Here is a 21435-nt window from a genome sequence, read left to right on the forward strand (position 1 = left end):
GACTTATGCTGCTTGATGGCTCCCAAGTCCACAAACTGCAGGGCATGCATCCAAGACAGATCAGTCTTGAAAACACAGTGCCCCTCCTCCCCATGCTTGAATGTCCTGAGTGCCCATGACCAGCTTTTCATTTTCCTTGCTTCAACAGCATCATAACTCAGAAGGAAGAACCGAGGTTAACTCTGGTCTGATGAGCATGGCTGAATAGGGCTGCAGAAATATCCCATGTACACCAGACACAATTTTTCATGTCACAAAAGCTTTACTTAAAAGCCTCAAGGTGCATTTGATTTCCTGGCTACTACATGGTTCTTTCACTGATAACTTTGACCTAAGATATTGGTGTCTCATGTTGTGCTAAGACAAAGATATGAAGAGACAGTTTCCATGGGAACCATCTTCTTGAATGTTGTCGAATTTCTAGTTCATTGAGTATATTGTCCTTAAAAATGATTGTTAGTTAGAATAATCCTCCTGACGCATTTGCTGACACAATCTTCTCTGTGTGCACAGTCACAGCTCATAATCCATGTCCTACCCTAAATACTGGCAAGCAGAGTAAAGAATTCCATCCCCAACATAAACACTTCATTTTGCTTCAAAAGTGGTCAAATGCTGCCCAAGTGACACCTTTGTCAGACAATGAAGACCTTCTTATCTTCTCTGTCTGTTGAAAGATGTCCAAGTCTGAGTGGGTGGTTTGGGGACAATGAGGTCTACATACCTTCCAGCAGATCTCTGGCCAGACCAGGTTCTGCCCCCGTGGACCGAACAAAGTCTGACAGGACTGCGTCCATATCAAGCGTCATAGGATCATGTAGAAGTGCTGCCCAGCACTCAGCCGAGGGCGGGTTTGGAAGCAGGCTAGAGACCATCCATCTGCAGGAAACAAGAGAAGGGTATCTCACCATGCAATGGACCAGAGGGGTGTGTAAGTGCGAGCTGGAGAGAGAACGTGCACACACACACACACACACACACACACACACACACACACACTCACACTCACACACACACACACACACAAACACACACACCTCAGAGGCCTAGTAGGCAGAAGAAATCCCTACCACCTTTGTTGTCCAGTTGTAAATCAGATTCTGAATAATTCTCTTCTTTTACACACAAGATGTTATATCATTAAAGTCAAACTAAAGCATCAATCCTCTGCAGCACTGTGAGATGGGGCACCGGGATCTGACTCTCTGTTTTCTAGTATGTAGAAGGCTAATTTGTTGGCTATTATGAGAGCCTCTCAGTTCAGTTCTGGCTGACTGGAATTCAATACTTATTCATGATGACTGCTAAAATGTCTGCTGCCTCCTTGAGTCTTCACACTCACAGTGACAACACCACTGTACTCATAGGATGTTGGATATTCTGAGCACAGCAGCTGTAGGCAGGTGTGGGGTTTGGGAGGGCAACATGGGTGTTTGAAACAGCTAGAGAAAGCAGTCCTTGGGTGTGTATCACCTGGAGGAAGCAGCTTTGGAGCTACTTGGGTTCCCAGTGAGGGCTGATAAAACAGAGGCCAAATGTAGCCCTCTGTTTTTACAGATAAAGTTTTATTGGAGGTCAGCCACAAGCACATGAATGAGTTGAGTAGCAGAGAGTGTGAATCCCCAGACTTACAGTTATCACTAGGTGGGGTTTATGGGAAGTTCACTGATGCCAGGACAGATGGTGCACAGTTTTATACTATCAAGTATGTGGTTATTTTTACACACTACATAGTATTATTGATAAATACCTTTTGATCCTCTTCCTATAATAATAGAGTGGGAGTTTTCAGTGAGCAGGTTTTGCATCTTTGGAGCTAGGTACACTGGCCTTATGTGGCTGGCTATAACAGGGTGTTCACTGCTGTGAGAAGGGAAACTCCTTTGTCCAGGATGTGGGGACTAAGGTCTCAGGCAGGAGTCCATACTCTCAGACTTAGCCATATGTTCTGTCTTATCTACATGTGGCTGTTAGTTGGGAGTACATTTTGGTTGGTGTGACTAAACATGAAGAAATGGTTGGACCTGATGTATGTGGCACCAGTTAGGAGACTCCTTCTTCCTTCGCCTCATGCAGTGCAGCTTCAGCCGCAATGGTCTCCTCTTCTGTCACTGCCACCTGGGGATAAATGAGAGCATAAGAGCATGGTCTCTCCTCTCCTGTGCTTTGTTCTTTGTCAAAGGAATCTGCATTTAAGGTGAGGCCAGTTGCTACCACAGGCACTTCCTGGACAGCTGATCACCAGCTCCCACAAGTGGATGCTGGCAGAAAAGAATGGTCTTGACTCACTTTGGCAAGCACTTGGGATCACATTCACAGGATAAAAACATTGTAAACCTTGCTAGTGATTACTGGTCAATACACTTGATCGGAGCTACCATTGTAGCCACATAGTGCAGTGACATTGGCTGCAGCAATCCGCTTTCACCTGCAGAACATTTCATCTTCCTAAATGGGAACCGGCCCCACTAAACACCAGCTCCCAATTACTACTTCTCTCAGAACGTGGCGACTTTCACTTTACTACCTACCTCTATGAATTTGACTGGTTACTCCTATAAGTAAACTCTCATAGTATTTGGCTTTTTGTGATTAGCTTATTTCGCTTAGTAGAAGTTCATAAAAGTTCGTGTACATTGTAGACTGTCAGAATTTGAAGGTAACTTCAGATGTAAGACTTGGAGGAGCTAAGTTGTGTATGGCCTCCGAGTCTTCTCCTTATGGATTATTTTTCATCATATGGTGAAAACACAAGGGAAGAATGCAAGCAATAGTCACACCCAGTTGTGATGCCTAAGAACCACAACTATTACCAGCGTATTATGACATCCCTAACATGCAATAGTGGGACGTATATTTTGGTGGTAACCAACAGCTATGCAATAAGATTTAAGGCCATCTCAATAGGAGGGAGTTGTTGCCTGATACCGTAAACCTAGATGACTAACCATGGCTGCTGAGGCCACAGAATATAGAGAGAACTCACTACTGCCAGTTTCCACTTTCCCAAACAGGTTTAGTCCCTAACTGCTGAATACTTATACTTACCCACAGATAAACGTAGCTTTCATCTCTCATAAAAAAAGCTTCTCTCTGCAGCAGATGGAGACCGTTATAGACACTAGCAACTGCCCAAAATGCAGAGAACAACTGACCACAGTGTGCCCAGTCCCAGTGAATATATTCCCAACAGAATGATGAAAATTCCACTTGGCCTTCATCGTAGGCTTGAAAGCCATTTTATAGTTAAGACAAACTACATTCATTCCTGTTTATGATTAAATTTGTTTCTCAATGGTTGGGCTATGCTCTACCTGTAACCTTAACTACAAAGGGTTCTGTACGGTCCACTCCAGGAAATGGCAACCAGGCCTTTGTTTCAAAAGGTTATTATGATCACATTGTTATAACTGCTTGTTCTGACTACTTTGCAACTATGTCTTTGTTTCGGGAGGTTGTTATAACTATGCTTAAGCTCTGCTTCAGTAATGTTGCCTATTGCCTGACAATCCTCCCCTTACTCCTGAACTACAAAACCATCTTACCCATGTCCAGTGCTGAACTCTTGGGCCCTGCCATTCAGAGAGACAATCCTTGTACACACATTAAAAAACATGCTTTAATTAATTGCTTGCTTTAGTTCATTTGGCCATGATTTGGGTCAGTGGTCTTTTCTCTTACATCTATGGGATTAACAAGAACCACTAATATTACAACTCATGGATTCTGGTGAAAGAGGGGGAAGAAAGACTGCAGAACCAGAAGATCAGGACTTCTGTTGTGAGATAGTGCCTTCTAAACATGACAGGAAAGCTTTACCCATGAAATCTCAACAATATAGTTGCTCAAACAAGACCAGCCAACAACAATACCAGTTGACATGACAAAGCAGATTGAGAAAATCTCACAAAGGTCCTCCTCTAAATGAAGAAGTACAGGCATTTAATGCCTTCTGAGGGAGAAAGAATCAGTTGTTCCCCAGTAAGAGTCCAAAAACCAAGTGGCCAGCCCTAAAAAGATATACATTTGAGCAACCTAAGTGAATATAGTAGGTTGTATGTACATATTTATTCATTTATATATTTATACACATAATGCATAGTATATTTAATATATGAAATAAAACAAAAGAGGGCATGAATTTGAGTGTGGCATGGAAGGGTTGAGTGTGGGGTAGGGCCATTATATGAATACAGTACACATACATGAAAATTTTAAAAAATAAATGAGTATATATATACCAATGAACAAAAGAGGACCATTTTCAATGCAGGCATGAGCCTTTGACTCTGGAGGGTGGCAGGTGTTGGACTTCATCCAGAATTTCTGACTGATGCTGGGAGGCATGTTAGGGACTTATACACCTGCTACTGCAGAAATATGTTCAGAGACTGCTACCTTCAGGTGAGGGTTGGCCAAATTAGTGGGAGCAGGGCTCATGTAGATCTCCCTAATGATATTACCCACAGAGTGCAGGGAGGGAACGACTACGGAAGTCTGGAGTGGAGCTTGGTTTCAGGTTCAAGTAAAGGTCCCAGGGTGGAGCACAGGCTGGGGCCAATGGCTCACCAGTGGTGAACTTTCACTGTATCTAAACTGCCTGATTTGGGCAAGTGAGTGGCTCCCTAGAACCTTGCTCTCTTGATCTGAAAAATGAGACTAAGAACAACCCTGCCTCTCAAAATTGCTGAAAAGACAAAAGAAAATGATGTTTAATGAACACAGAATTGAAACAAATAGCTGTCTAGTATTAGGGATCTGCTCTATAACTGATGTATTCACACATCCATTCTATGAAGAGTAACATCAACAAGGGTCACATATGTTTCAGTCCATCCCACTCCACAATAGAGGAGCCCGTTGTAGTGAGAGGCTCACAGGTGCACAGATGACATTGGTAGCTACATTGGCTGGTTTTGTGTGTCAACTTGATACAAGCTGGAGTTATCACAGAGAAAGGAGCCTCCTCTGAGGAAATGCCTCCATGAGTTCCAGCTGAAAGGCATTTCTCAATTAGTGATCAAGGGTGGGAGGGCCCACTGTGGGTGGTGCCATCCCTGGGCTTGTAGTCTTAGGTTCTAGAAGAAAGCAAGCTGAGCAAGCCAGGGGAAGCAAGTCAGTAAGTAACATCCCTCCATGGCCTCTGCATCAGCTCCTGCTTCCTGACCTGTTTGAGTTCCAGTCCTGATTTCCTTTGGTGATAAACAGCAATGTGGAAGTGTTAGCTGAATAAACCCTTTCATCTCCAGCTTTCTTCTTGGTCATGATGGTTTTTGCAGGAATAGAAACCCTGACTAAGAAAATAGGATACATGGCACCTCAGCTCAAATGGTGACATTTCTCTTTAAGTCATCTGCCTGTTCCATCCCTGTGACTTGGGACAAGTTCAGTGACACAGACTTCTGTGCATGCAGCTAAAAATGACAACTTGAGTTTGATCCCTGGGAACTGACTTTCTCTACATTGTCCTCTGACCTCCACACACATCTCATATAACATTTGTACACACAGACAGACAGACAGACAGACACACACACACAATGTAACTAAAGCATGTTTTTCAATGAAAAGATTTAATATGCATACAAGCAGACAAAAGAATATATGATAAATACCAATGGACCACTGAGTTATGGAAGTAATTTATAGCTAATCTTATTTTTTCCATTTGTCCAACCATATCACTTTTGACATCATTTTGAAAAAGAAAAACTTTTAGCATTCCTTCATCCACAAGTAGATAAGTATTTTTCTAAAAGACTCTAAAGCATAACCACAGTATTATTATCCCACCTAGAAATTAACAATCCATTTTCAAGGCAATTAATATCTAGAAGGTAGAAAACTGTCAGCGTCTGACCAGAACCTCTGGGACACAGCCTAGAGAGTTCTCTGAGGGAGGTTCACAGACATAAATACTCACATTAAAAAATCAGAAATATCTCAAATAAATAATCTAATCATGTAACTCAAGGTCCTAGAAATATAAGAGAAGCAAAATGCAAAGCTGTAGATGAAAAAAATAAAGACTAAAGAAGAAATTATGAAACAGATGAAAAGAACAATACAAAGAATCAAAGAGTTCTTTGAAAAAGTTGTAAGTATGACTGACAAATCTTAGCTACACTAACCAAAAAGAAAGAGAAAGAAAACATAAAGTAATTAAATCATAGACAAAAACAGAGTTGTTCTGATGAAACCTAGAGGCTGATAGAGAACACTTTGAAAACATATTCCCAAAAGACAGAAAACCTAGAAGAAATGGATAAATTCTTTAACACATATAATCTATTTAGATTGGATCAAAGAGACAGAATCAACTTAAACCCATAACAAGCAAGGACACTAAAGCAAAAACAAAACCAAACAAAGCATTAATTTAAAGCTTTCCCACAAAGCCTGGGACCCGACAGATTCACTCCTGAATCTTACTGCGGAAGACAGGACACAAAACAGAAAGAAACACTGCCAAAGTCAGTCTACAGAGCTAGTGTTAGCCTTACAAAACCCAAAGAAAAACCCGTCAGGAAAAAAACAAAAACAAAACAAAAAACCCAACAACAACAAAAAACCCAAAGACTACAAACCAATTTAGCTGATTAACTAATATAGAAGCAAAGTTTTTCAATAGGTACTTGCAAAACTTAATAAACCATTAGGAAGATAACAGACAACGATCAAGTAGGCTTCAGTCTAGGAATGAGAAGTGGGTTCAACATACTCGCACCAACAAATTTTAATATACTACATAAAGAGATCTAAGGAGAGAATTCACATGAAATCACACGCAGAAAAGAAATTTCTCAAGGTTTAACATCCTTCCATGATAAACATTCTTAATAAACAAGGTGTAGAAAGAACAAATATCAACAGAATAAAGCCTACATGTGACAGTCCTCTGGCCAACATTTACTAAATAAGGAAAAGCTGAGAGCACTGCTGAAGGTTAGGATGAGACCCCAGTGCCACTCCCCATTCTTATTCAGCTCAGTGCTCAGTCTTAGCTTAGAGCAATTAAAGAAACAACAGGGGTAAGGAATAAGAAGGAAGAAGTCCCAGGCTTCATATTTACATATGACATGACACTATGCTGAGAGGTCCAAGGAATCTAGAGGCCATCAAACTCTCAGATCAGATAAGCACATCCTGTGAAGTAGCTGATGCAAACCCTACGTACAAAAGTAGCTTTTCTAATCAGCAGCAACAAATTGCCAACACAGAAATCGGGAAAAACATCTCCTTCATATGAACTTCAAAAATTCCAAGGAATAACTCTAACCAAGGAGGTGAAAAAAATCTCTACAATGACAACTTTAAGACTTTGAAAAATAATAAACAGAATGACATACCAGACACTGGAAAAACCTTCCATGCTCATGGATTAGCAGAGCTGATATTCTAAAAATGGCAATATTGCTTCTCAAATCACCATCCTGCAGACAGGCATGGGACAGGTGATGAAGTTGTTGAGCAATATCTACAGTGTGTAAGGGACTCAGGGTGGCGCTTAAAAGATCTCCAAAACTGATGGGAAAGAATTCCAGGAAATTTCCATGGCCACAGCAATAGAATTTGCTATAATGGAATTCAATGGCTTTCATGAGAAACTGATATGATATCCCTATAAATAATATTATTGTGGGTGGCTTAATACTTTCTCATTCTGGGAACCAGTGAACGAACAAGGCTGTGAGACGCTCATGAAGTAGAAACTTGCCTATATAATTTGTAGTTCTCCTTCCTGTTACTCTTTTAACATGTTTTCTATTTCTAAATTAAAATATTTTAAAAATAAGCACACTTTTCTATAACAAAAGTGGCAATATTATAAAAAGTGGTATAGAGATCAATGTAGTTCTATCAAAATTCTAATAATTGTTTGTTATCATATAACTATAAAATTAATAAAATTCATATGAAAATATAAAAGCCAAAAAAGAAATGTGCTGGTTACCATAATATCTGGCTTTAAATTATACTATAGGGCAACAGTGACAAAGATAGCCTTGGTTCTGGTATAAAAACAGGGAAGTGAAAGAGAAGTCCCAGAAATATACTGAGGCAGTTATAGCGCCCTACTTTCTGACACAGGTGTTAAAAAATATATATACTAGCAAAAGGGAATCTTCAACAAGTAGGCTGGGAAAATTCTGTATTCATATGCAAAAGAATAAAATCTGATCCCTATCTCTCAGTTGCACAGAAACAATTTCCAAACAGATCAGAAACCTGAACATATTGTAGCTACTAGAGGAAAACACAGGGAAAATACTGCAAGATACAGACATAGCAAGGGCCTCCTGCAAAAGTCTCCATCAGTCCTGGAAATAACCTCATGATCATTCACAAATGGAATCGCATGGTATCAGATGGAATCAGCAGAGTGAGACAGCCACAGACGGGGAAAAACACTGTTATCTATATTGCACACATATGGTTAATATGAAGACGTATTAAGAACTTCATAGTCAAACATAAAAAATTCCTAAATCTTCCAATTGATAAATGGGCTTACAAATGGAGAAGACTATTTTCAAAAGCAAAATGCACAAGTGGCCCAAATAAATATTTTTCAAAGTGTTCAACATCTTTAGCCACCAGGGAAATGCAAACTGAAAATACTTTGGGATTCCATCTCACCCCAGTCACTGTGGCTGTCATCAAGAAAATAAGTCTTCGTTTCTCAGGCCTTCCTTGTTTAGCTTCTTTGGGTCTGTGGAGTGTAACATGGTACCTGTATTTTATGGCTAATATCCACTAATACGTGACTACATACCATACATATCCTTTTAGGACTGGGTTACCTCACTCAGGATGATATTCTCCAGGTCCATCCATTTGCCTGCAAAATTCATGATGTCTTTATATTTAATAGCTGAATAGTATTCATTCCATTGTGCAGACATACCACATTTTCTCTATTCATTCTTCAGTTGAGAGACATCTAGGTTGTTTCCAGTTTCTGGCTATTACAAACGAAGCTGCTATGAACATAGTTGAGCAGATGTCTTTTTGGTATATTGGAGCATCTTTTGGGTATATACCCAGGAGTGGTATAGTTGGGTCTTGATGTAGAAATATTCCCAGTTTCCTCAGACACCACCAAATTGATTTCCAAAGTGGTTGTACAAGTTTGAAGTCCCACCAACAATGAAGAAGTGTTCCCCTTGCTCCACATCCTTACCAGCATGTGCTGTTTCTTGAGTTTTTGACTTTAGCCATTTTGGTGGATATTCAATGGAACTTCATAGTTGTTTTGATTTGCTTTTCCCTGATGACTAAGGATGACTGACACAGGGGTGGAGAGGGTAAGGAGGTTTGGGAAATCTCCAGGACAAGACAGAGACCTGGGATAAAGGAAGTACCCAAGAATCAATGGAGGTTATCTTAGCTGTGACTCACTACATTGGGGATATGGAATCCAAAGTGGCAACCTCCTGGAGCCAGGCAGAAACCCCAGTGGAGTGAAAGAGACACCAACTCATCATCAAACCTTTCAACCCAAAATATATCTTGTCTACAAGAAATTCAGACATTGGGGATGGAGCAGATATTAAGGCAATGGTCAACCAATAACTGGCCCAACATGAGACCCATTCCATGGGCAAGCACCAGTCCCCAACACTATTAATGATACTATGTTATGCTTGCAGACAGGACCATGTTGTCCTGAGAGGCTCCATCACTGCTGACTCAGACAGATACAGACACCCACAGCCAAACAGTGGATGGTACTTGGAGACTCTTATGGAAGAATAAGAGGAAGGATTGCGGGCCCAAAGGGCATAGGGACTCCACAGAAAACTATCAGAGTCAACTAGCCTGGACCCTTGGGGCTCTCAGAGTCTAAACCACCAACCAAAGAACATACACAGGCTGAACCTAGGCCTCCCTGCTCATGTAGCAGATGTGCAGCTTGATCTTCATGTTTGGTCTCAAACAACTGGAACAGGGGCTATCTCAAAAGGTGTTGCCTGTATGTGGGCTTCCTTGTCTGGCCTCAGTGGGAGAGGAAGCACCTAGCCATGCAGAGACTTGAAGTGCCAGGATTTGGGGAATATCCAGGAGGGGGCCCACCCACTTAAAGAAAAAGGGGAGGAGGAATGGGGGGAGGATTATGCAAGGGGGTGACCTGGAGGGGGGTAGTGAGTAGGGTATAAGGTGAATAATTAAAAAATAATTTAATAAAAAAGAAAGAAAACAAGTAATGGCGAATGCTAGAGATAATGTGGGAAAGGGAAGTCAGTAGTTGGGTATGTAAAATGCTATAGTCACTATAAAAATCTGTGTTGAGATTTCTCAACTAGAACTACCATGTGATCTAGCTGGGATACCATGTGATACCACTCCCATGAACACACTCAAGTTTTAGGTAATATCACAGATACTTGCATATTTATATTTATTGCTTCAGTGCTCATTAACAGTAGGAAATGAAATCAGCCTAAATATCTACCAATATCTGAATAAGTAACATGTCATACTTACACACAGTGGAATCTCAATCAGCGTAAAGACAAACAAAATCATGTCATTTGCAGGAGAATGGGTGTGACTGGAGATTTTTATATTCATCAAACTAATTCAGACCAGAAAGACCAATACCACAGATTCTTTCATATATAGATCCTAGATATGTGTGTGTGTTATAAGTTATAAGTGAGACCATGAGAGCGTAGACCGATGTCTTAGTGAGAGAGGTTGGAAAGAGTCATTTATGTAATGGAGGCTATTGTGAGGTGGACCAACGAAAACAAAGTGGCATGGAAATACCATAAGGAAACCCATTACTTTGTAGCTAATTAAGACACTAATAATTAAAAATACCCAGAGTGGGCAAATTCCCAGTGATTTTAAGTGTTACAATAGCTTTCCAACGTGCTTGAGCCAGGATTGGAGAATGAGTGATGGGCTGGGATTGGTTTGACTAATTTTAACTTGTAAGTTTTAGTCTATCTTTTTTCTTTTGGTTTGTTGGGGAAAGAAAACCTAATAAATTCCTAGAGAGTTTCACATTTCTTGATTGTTCTTAATGTGCCCGGTGGCCTTAGCGCTTCCTGCAAGTTAGCAATTGGTTACAAAGACTGTCAGATACACATTCAATCTGTGTATGTTTTGGTGTTGTCTTTTCCTATTAGGGACCTAAATTGTTGAATCCCTAACTTGGGAGCAGCCATTGCCTGGGTCACTGCCTCATATGCCATTCTGTTCCTCAGTTTCCTGTTTGTCGAGCCTGTAATTCTGTCATTCTTTCTTCATGTATCAGCTGGATTGTGTGTGTGTGTGTGTGTGTGTTTGCATGAGTGTGCATTTGTGTTGAGGCCTTGAGTAGATCTTTGGGTATTTTCCTTTGACAGGATTGCTCTATAATTTATATTTTGATACAGTGTCTCTGTGAACCTAGAGTTCAATGACTCAGCCATACTGGCTGGCCAACAAACTTCAGAGCTTTGCCTCTGTCATACCCGCATCATTGGTGAGGTTAAAGGCACACTGCCACATCTGTATTTCTATCTGGGTGCTAGGGATCCAGACTTGGGTCTTCGTGGTTGTGCAGTACAGCAGAGGCTTTACTAAGTCATCTCTCCAGTCTCTTTGCTAGAATTCTTAAAGAGAAACTTCCAGTACCTCTACCATTTGAACATATATGATGGGCTTCAAGCAGGGAAAGCAAGGCCCATGCTGAGCTGCTTTTGCTTCATTTCAATGGCTGAGTGGCTTCGCTGGCTTCCCTCACTGACCACAGTACTTCTGGTTTCCTTTTCTCTTCCTTTCTCCCCCTTCCTTCCTTCCTTCCTTCCTTCCTTCCTTCCTTCCTTCCTTCCTTCCTTCCTTCCTTCCTTCCTTCCTTCCTTTCTCCTCCTCCTCCTCCTCCTCCTTCTTCTTCTTCTTCCTCCTCCTCCTCTTCCTCCTCCTCCTCCTTCCTCCTCTTCCTCCCCTCTCCTCCTCCCCCCCCTCTTCCTTTGTGTCATTCTAAGAACATGCCTAACACATGTTAGGTCCTAGACTTGATCCCCACTAGTACTACACACAGAAAAAACCACATAATTTTTGCATCATAATCTTAATATATCTGATACAGTTCAGTCTACTAAATAAATGCAGTTAGCATTTTTATAGATGTTCAAATTGGCCTCCTTTTGGCCAGTGAAGCCACTTCAGGTTAGCTCTGCTGTTCTGAGCCAGACTGATTTGATTCTGGTGTGGATGAAAGGAGATGACAAGATGTTTTAGGTTCCTTTTGTACGTTTACTGTCCCAGATCTGCAATCTGATATTTTGACATATCCAGTAGGAAGGTTTGCTTTTCATTTTTTAAATAATATATACAAATATGCCTAGTGATAATGGATTTTGAGAGTTTGGTGCACCAACTGATGCTAGATTAGTCAATGTCTATAGGGCTTTTTAGTGGATGCAGGTATGAAATATATTTAAGATAAAATAAAATTTGATTACTTGAATATTTCCAATTCAAATGGAAGACTTCAGTGTTTTCGTTTTTTAAAGATTCATTCATTTTACGTGTATGAGTGCTTTGCCTGCATGCATTTATATACCATATGTATGTAGTGACCACAGAGGTCAGAAAAGTATCATTGGATATCCTTCAATGGGATCTACAAATGATTGTGAGTGCTGAGAACTGGAACTGGGTCCTCTGTAAGATCATCAAGTCCTCTTAATTGATAAGCCATCTCTTCCCTTTCAGGGTTCCCACTTAATCTCATTTATTTAAATATGACCTTCTTTGCTTACCTTTAACCCTATTCCTGAGTAATGTCAAGAGTGACAGAATATTACACAATTATTCCATGTATCCTGCAAATTCTACAGAACTTCACAATCATAGGGGCTGGGGAAATGACTCAGTGGGTAAAAGTATATCATGTACAATCGTGAGGATCCAAATTCAATTCTCCAACATCCAAAACCCAGACATAGCCATGCATATACCTGAAACTCCAGTACAATCTGTGTGTCAGGGGGTAAGAAGACAAGAGGGCTATTGGCCCTTGCTGGCCATTACTCTAGCTTGAGACCCTCTCTTAAAGGACTTAGGTAGAGGGAGATAAAGTAGACTCTTCAGAATTGGTTCTAAAGCTTAAGTTGTAATCCAAGACCTGAGTATCCCTGTCCCCAGCTGGCTTCAACTGATAATAAATAATTGCCATACAGCCATTGATTGGGAAGGGAGATGGGTGGGACTTTTAGATTTCAAGGGCAAGGGACAGAGGGAGGGAAAAGAGAGGAGAATCACCATGACTTGGAGGAAGACAGATCAGATTTAAGAGCTGCAGGAGAAAAGTCATCCAAAATGTAGGTGGAAAGGGAAGGTGATCTTATGGGAGGTGGGCGGCTGCCCAGAAGGTAAAAGGGCAGCAAAGATAAAACACAGATTTGGAAGATGTTAAGCCAGGAATACTTGAGGGAAATGTATGCTAGCCACGGGGAGGAACAGAAATGCACAGTCATTGAGCTAGTCAAGGCATAACAAAATTAGCTGGCATGCATCTTCTATTAGAGAATTCAGAGAGCTCTTGGGTGGGTGAAGCAAGCACATGTCCCACAGGGAGCCAAAGTGGTTTAACTAACAGATGGCACCAACGCAGTAGGCAAGAACTCACTTTTAAAAATTAATTGGAGATTCCAGAATGGAATACACACATACCATGTTATAAGTTTAGGAGGAGGGGAAAATTGGTTTCTCATCGAGCTGAGCCGAGTCACATGGTTCCTGTGTAAGCTGCAAAACTAGAACACAGGAACTCAGCCTCCGGCATGGATTTACCCTGGGTTCTTCTAACAGGTTTCTCGCTGCCCCAGGGAGCTTGAGGAATAAGACTCTGGGAGCCCCTGCTATGCAAAGAGACTGGGAGCCCCTGCTATGCAAAGAGACTGGCTGCTTGGAGGAATTCATCCTTTAACTGAACTGTGCATCTTACACAATCCCTACGAATGTCCTCATAGTACTAAAATTTTGTCTGCAAGATTCATATATTCCAGAATTTGCAGCTCTGACAAGATTCACCCACAAGGACACTGCAATGACCTGCTGCTCCAGCCCCCTGCTTCCTGATGCTGTCCAGAGACTTGCTTCCAGAACAGCTTCAGGAATTGCTACTGATTCCCAATGAACCTGGTTCATACAGTCTTTCAGACAGATCCAGTCAGAACTTCAGTTAAGTCCTTCTCAACATACAAAGATGCTAAAGCTAGCATTCTTAAGTCTAACCAAATTTCTAAGTTTCCTGCCTCTCCCCACCCCTTGAAAGAGTTTTTTCATTATCCTTATTCAGCAGGAAGAATTTGTGGAGAGCTGGCATTCTGATCCCTTGGGTTTGGGTGTCTGGTTATAGTTATTTTATAAATTATAAATAAGTTGTCATTTTAAGGGATAACTTGGAAATGATCATAATTTTGAACACGAAGGAAATAGATGGGATTGTCACTAAATTTATTCTAGAACAAAGCATTATATAGCCATAATCTTACATTGGTAGAAATTTTTATAATTGATATGAAATTGAAGTTATAATTTTTATATTGGTACAAAATATATATATTGACATAGAATTAAGGTTTTCATTGGTAGAAATTTTTATAATTGATACAAAATTTGAAATTAATATTGTTACTCTTAGATAGGCATTGTGCCTATACAACTCATTTATACAAGACTTACACCCAGTTCTTCTAATAGCTTCTTTTACAAACTGTTTAGGATGATTAAGTAACACAAATTAAGGGCCAGATAGTAAACTCATGGTTATATTAGATTCTGATTTAGTTATAATAAAGTGTTTTCAATATTTCTCAAATAGAAAATGCTAAGAGTAGTTAAAGTTTAACACTTCAGATATACTTTACATAGTCTTCAAAAAAATCAGAAAATCACAGAATATGACATTTAATACTATTTCATTATTAAAGATCATTTGACAATGAGACATGTCTGCTCCTGACAGCTTCTCCATTCCCCTTCAAATAAGAACTGAGCATCAAAACCTCCATATGGAGTTGTTCAAGTTATGGCAAGATAACCAACCACTGGATATAATTATCCTATTCATCTACAGGCAAAAAATACTGCCCAACAAAGGACACCCAATGCAGGATAGTTGAAAGCTTAGCTCTGCCAATATTAAGTAAAGAAGTCCTTTATAGTTCCTGCTTCACTTCAACTTCTGTCAGATGGTTCTGGGCCAGAAGGCTGAAGACAGATGCTTTTACATTTTGAGGAATGGGGGACTTCCAAGTAGTCGGCTGTCTCTACAAATTGGTTAAGTTTGGGAAGATATGCTTTGTGCTTCCTAAACATGATGATAATAATTTATTCTCAGATTTCTGATAGAGTTGCAGACTAGGTATAGTCTCATAATCAAACTCAAGTTGTTTAACATTGACGAAGATGATATAGAAAGGATAGTTTTCAGGTGGTAATACATGTTAAAGTCAGAACATAATTCAAATATAGAATTGTAAATATTTTAAGACATGATAAATTTATCTAATTGACATATATGATGGACTGAATGATAATTATATATATCATACTTTGTAATTTACATAATTGTTATGGTTATGCTCAATTTGTTTATTTTAATTTAATTTATTTATATTTCAAATGTTATCTCCTTCCCTGTTTTCCCTCTGCAAACCCCTTATCCCATTCCTGCTTACCCTGCTTCTATGAGGGTGCTTCCCCATCCACCTATCCACACCTGCCTTACCATCCTAGCATTCCTTTACACCGGGGCATCAAGCCTTCACAGGAACAAGGGCCTCTCCTCCCACTGATGCCTGATAAGGCCCCTTCGGCTCCTTCAGTTCTTCCCCTAACTCCTCCATTGGGGTCCCTGTGCTCAGTCTGATGGTTGGCTGCGAGCCTCCTCATCTGTATTGGTCAGGATCTTGCAGAGCCTCTCAGGAGACAGCTGTATCAGGCTCCTATCAGCAAGCACTTCTTGGCTTATGCTCAATTTGTATTTGAGAGAAGAGCCTTTCTTTTATTTGGACAGAAATGGTGAGATGTTGGGAATTAGTTCTAATGCTTTGTCTTATTTTGGCTCCCAAAAGTCACACTTCCAATTCTGAGGGTCCCTGCCCCCAGCTGGCTTAATTGGTAATAAAGAATTGCCATATAGTCATTGACTGGGCAGGAAGAGGGGGCAGGACTTTTAGATTGCATGGACAAGGGGCCAAGGGGCAGGAGGGAGAATTGCCATGACTTGGAGGGTGAGGGGTCAGATTTAAGAGCTGCAGAAGAAAAATCATCCAAAATGTAAGTGGAAAGGGAAAGCAGCCCTATGGGGGGTAGGGGATTCCCAGAAAGTAACAGGGCAGCAAAGATAAAACATGAATTTAGCAGATGTTAAAGATGGAATACTGGAGGGAAATGTATGCTAGCTGTGGGGAGGATTAGAAATGCCCAACTATTGAGCTCTGTGCAGTTTGGGTTTATTTATAGCCCTTATTGCTATGATCTTAGGGAAATCAGACTATGGACAAACTATTCTTACGTAACTGAGTAATGCTCCCCATGTGGCATTGCCACAGAGGAAGTAAGCTGAGGGTTTCTGTTGTTTCATTCTGTGGTTAAAGACTTTCAGAGTTAATTTTATAGAATTGTTTTATAAAATAGCAAAAGATCACTAGTTGAATCTTAAAACTTAGCTACATCTAAAGAAGTATGACTTCTATTCTGTGCTCTCTGCCTTATTTCTTCCTTGTCTTATATTTTTGAGTTTAATCATATGACTTGTCCTTAATTCTAAGTGAATCTTTAAACTTTATATTTTAACCTCCTACTAGGTGAATAAATAATGTGCCCTACAGTCATATTTTAAACTTCATGCTTTTGCCTCTGGATAAATCTGAATTTCATAGGTATGAAACTCTCTCACTGTAGTCTCAACTTAAACCCCTCTTAATATTTGTGACATTGAGCATCTTTCATGCAACCAGATCAATGGCCAGTTCATGTTTTGTGACCCTTCTGATTCTCTAGTGCATTTCTTCCTCTGGTCTTTTACACTCCATTATTAGCTCATTTATTTGATTTCTTCTTTGATATGCAGACAATATTTTTTCATGCTTTGATACACCTCCTTCCCTTGTGTTTTCTCCTTGTAACTGAGAATTTTAAATTGAGAGGAGGGGAATGAATTGAGCAAAACAAAGAGGATTTTTGGGCAGTGGAACCATTCTGTGTGATTTGATAATGGTAAAGATATATTATTTATTTGTTCAAACTTGCAGCATTCACAATCCTGCCATTATGATGTGTCCATGTGCACTCACCAACTGGTGGGGAATATTAATGAGGAGAAAATGGTGACGTGGGAAGTAAATGGAAACTCTTTGCACCTTCCACTTAATTTTCTCTATGTATTAAAGTATCTTCTATATAATTGCTTGTCCTTCAGTGTGTATGGATTTAGGTCTAAAAACCATAGCCAATGACAAATTAAAGAGGATATCATCAAAGCTTCCTTTCATAGTTCCATAGTTTAAAAGTATTTGAAGCTCTAATGAAACGGAAAATTCTACTTATGAAAAAAAAGCACATTTGAGATGTTCCATTACTGTAGGATGAACTGACATTTACCACATATAAATACACACACACACACACATATGTATATATATTGGTTGGATTTATGTCAAGGCATTTGTGAAAGATATCTTCTCTGCCCCTATTATGTGTGTCAACTATTATATTTATAAACAAAGCTACTGAGTTTCCTGAGTTGAATGTGTATCTTGAGGGTCTGGAGAGATGGCTCAGTGCTTAAAAATATTGGCTATTCTTCTAGAGGACTCAGGTTCAATTTACATGGCAGCTCACAATCTTCTGTAACTCCAGTTCTGGAGATTTGATGCCCTCTTCTGACCTCCCTGGCATCAGGTATGCATGTGGTATACACACACACACACACACACACACACACACACACACACACACACACACAAACACATACACACACATGTATTTATATATGTATTTATATATAATTAGAATATATAATAGGATATTACACATAGACATACACAAACACACACCTATTTCTTGCTTTCAACTTACATGAACACCAACCATCCTCTCCCTCAAAAGGAAAAACCTACGAGGAATGATGAGCACTAATTCAGATGGAATGATTGGACCTAGAAGTGTTCTCAGTAAAGCTAAGGTGCATGAAGCTGCCTGTCCTGATATGTAAGATCCACACCCTTGCAGTTGTGGTTAACCTTCCAGAGTAGATTTGATATGAGATATGTCATTTCATCTTTGGAAACCTGTGGCAGGGCTTTGCCATGGTCTTTGAGGCTGTTAGCTCTGGAATATGTGTAGCTCCCTTGTTCTGGAAGATCTATGTTCTAATTTTTCCAGGATCAGCAATCTAGCTGTTACACAGGTATGAAATGTGTATCTGAATTAGACCACTGTGCCCTCAACAAGGGATCTTCTTAGAACCAAACTAGCCAAGCAGGTTGATCCCTCTGCCACGGGTTGGTCTAGTCATTTTATTCAGCTTTGTATCTAGATGAAGATACAAAGGGAACAACAGCCTAGGTCTGGCTTTTCCCATAGCTTCTCACCATGACTGAGCTGGTGCTGTGCCAGCCTACCTATCTTATTCTTACTCTGCGCAAACCTCTTTGGAGGGAGGGCTAATTTTTAGTTGTCTTATCACCAACAGTTAGAGTATACCAGATACTAAATGAATATGCTGAAGGATCGAACAAAAGGGACCAGAAACTCTAAACTCAGGTTCTTTCTAAAGAAAATTTATTTATTTATTCACTTTATATCCCAATATCATGTCCCTCCCCTGTTGGCAATCAAGCACATCCATTGAAAGCTAGAAATAGCTTCATTACAGGCATCTTAACAGCCAGCTCTCAAGGGACTCAGCAATGAGACACGTCATTTCTAGTGGCCCAAGAGGTGACAGTGTCACTCCTGTGTCTGTCCCTTTGAGTATGTGTCATGGGCTCAACAAAAGCCTCTTTCTCCCTGCCCTTCTCTCTTCTCTCCTCCCTCTCCCAGAGATTGCCTCTATTTCCTCCTCCCAATAAACCTCCCATGTGAGACCTGCTGTATGGTGTGAATTGTTTGCTGCTTACTTCTAACATCCTCTCTTCCCAGTCCCCCCCTCACACAAGTCCTCCCCCAATCTACCTTCTCCTTCTCTTTGAGAAGGGGGAGCCCTCCTCTGGGTGTCACCCCCTATTACACCCTCCTCCACATAACCAGTCACTGTGGAACTAGGCACATCCATCCTCTTCTCTCTGAAATTCAAGTTCTTACTCCATTCTGATGGGTAGAAATGAAAATAACCACAACCCAACTTAGACTGGATTAAGCATAATGCTATTACCTATAATTTTATTTATATCCATTAGAATTAAAATAAGATTTTTGTGGGTATCGTTTTGTGGTCTTGAGGATGGAAGCCAGAACTTTGTACAGTCTAGCTGAACATTTAACCACTGAGCCACTTCTAGTCCCAATTCAGGTTTCATGGTTGTTTTTATTTTTGTCATTTGGGCTGCCACACCCAGTACCCTATGCAAGTGAGAAATTTGCTCTATCATGGAGCCACACCCCTGGCCTAGGAGAAGAATGTGAGGAGAATTTAGAATGTTTGAGTAAAAGTCAAGAATATAGACACTGTTGAAAGCTCAGGCAGGGGCTTCCATCCACGAGGGCTGTGGGAGAAGGGCAGAACCAGCCATCTGTGCTGGCAAGGCTGTATCCTAAGGGCTGTGAGAGTTTCTGAGACAGAGCTGACACATGTGCTTTAGGGAAAGAGGCAAAGCTACAGAAGTTGGTAACAGAGTGATCCACACAGGCATGGTCAGTGAAGCAGTGGGAAGGTACTTGCTCACATGCTGGAGCTTGCCCACTCTCTCCACTCTACAGCCTACTGCAGACAGACTCATGACTCAGCAGGAACCAGGGGAAACTCTGGCTTCCAGTGAAAACAGACAGCACTCTGAGCTCAGGGAGCGTCATGCATGATCAACACCAGAGAAAACAGACAGCACTCTGAGCTCAGGGAGTGTCATGCATGGTCAACACCAGAAATACTTTCAGTCCCCTGGCCTGAGATCTCCAACCTGAGCAAAGTTATGATGACAATATGGCCCACCTGAAGGAAACTGCTGTCACCCAGTCTGGCCTGTGAGAAAGTATCAGCTTACCAGGCAGAAGGTAACAGGCTGTCCAGTATAGCCCACTCCCATGGTGTTTTCTTCTGTCCCTTCGTTTTAAGTCAGGGACTATAACCACAAATCTACTCTGTATCTTGGGACTGTGGAGTATGAAGCATGAGGAGAAAATGGACATAAAATTTGGGAAGAGCCTGGTACCATCAAACATCTGCACTTACCTTAGCCTGCACTTGGGGTTTTATTATGATTTTCATATAAACTCTGATTCTTTCAAGTCAGTTATGACAAATCTTTAAACTTGTGCATTATTGATAAATGAAAGTAAAATGCTTTGGATGTCACAATTAGAAATGAAGTAACAGTGAGAAAACAAACTCAAGACAGCTGTTACTCAGAAATGTACATGTACCACTACCAATGAAAGATGGACAATGGCATCTAAGCTGCAGATAAAGACATGAAAGACCAAGCAAAGCCTGGGTGCTGCAGGGCTCAGAAGCTATAGGACTCAGCACCTGCAGGGACCCTCTTCTCTTGGGTCCATACTGAGGAGACTGCTGAGCTGAAAGGGTCAGGTTTGAGTGTAAGAAAGTTTCTAGAAATTCTACACTCATCATAGGGAGGTCTCATCCAAGACTCATGAGAGAAAAATACATTTTTATCTTATTAAATTCTCCATTATTTCTTCTGTCCCAAGTAGACAGACATAGTTCCGATGCTGATAAAATATAACAAAAAATTGAGGAGAAAAATCATACAATCATCTCAAAAAGTGTGAAAAGTCATTTGCTTGTATATCATCTTGAAACAAATCAGAGGTAGAAGAAAGTTTCTTTTGCCTACTAAAGAACACAGATCGAAACTCATAAGAATGAGCAGAACTAATAATGAGACCATCTAAAATTCAGAGCAACTTGTAACTGATAGGAAACAGGGAAAACTTTAGATAGCTGGAACAAGACCAAGACATAAAACTCAATACTTTTTTCCCCATTTAGTTACTGAAGCATTTTAAGCACAATAAAAAAATTCATTTTATAGAAGCCAACACAAACTAGTCTGTGAATCAAGCAAGGGAGCACAACAAAAGCAAGAGACATTTTTATTTTGTTCTTTTTCAGAAAGCAACACGCCTTCCCTGAGGTATAAAACTTAAACACAGACAAAAGACAATGTCTGAATGATGTTGATTTTCCTTATATTTGAATGCAGTCATCATGGGAGCTATTCATTGAGGAGCAGCTTAATAAAACGT

General features: G+C 40.4%; 1 protein-coding gene across 3 annotated transcripts in view; it reads right to left on the reverse strand.

Moving 5' to 3' along the window:
* Otud7a (OTU deubiquitinase 7A) overlaps positions 1–21435 on the reverse strand; it is a 324086-nt gene that overhangs the window by 102292 nt on the left and 200359 nt on the right. For all 3 annotated transcript variants that reach the window (XM_029480173.2, XM_029480172.2, XM_029480170.2), the window contains 2 exons: positions 2025–2118; positions 725–879 (listed from right to left, as the gene is read on the reverse strand). In XM_029480173.2, coding sequence (XP_029336033.1) covers positions 725–875 — 151 coding nt within the window. In that variant the 5' untranslated portion in view covers positions 876–879; positions 2025–2118. The remainder of the gene's footprint in view (positions 1–724; positions 880–2024; positions 2119–21435) is intronic.

Source organism: Mus caroli, unplaced genomic scaffold (genome assembly GCF_978045245.1).
Source record: "Mus caroli unplaced genomic scaffold, Mus_caroli_1 scaffold_8, whole genome shotgun sequence".
In the NCBI taxonomy this organism is placed as follows: domain Eukaryota; kingdom Metazoa; phylum Chordata; class Mammalia; order Rodentia; family Muridae; genus Mus; species Mus caroli.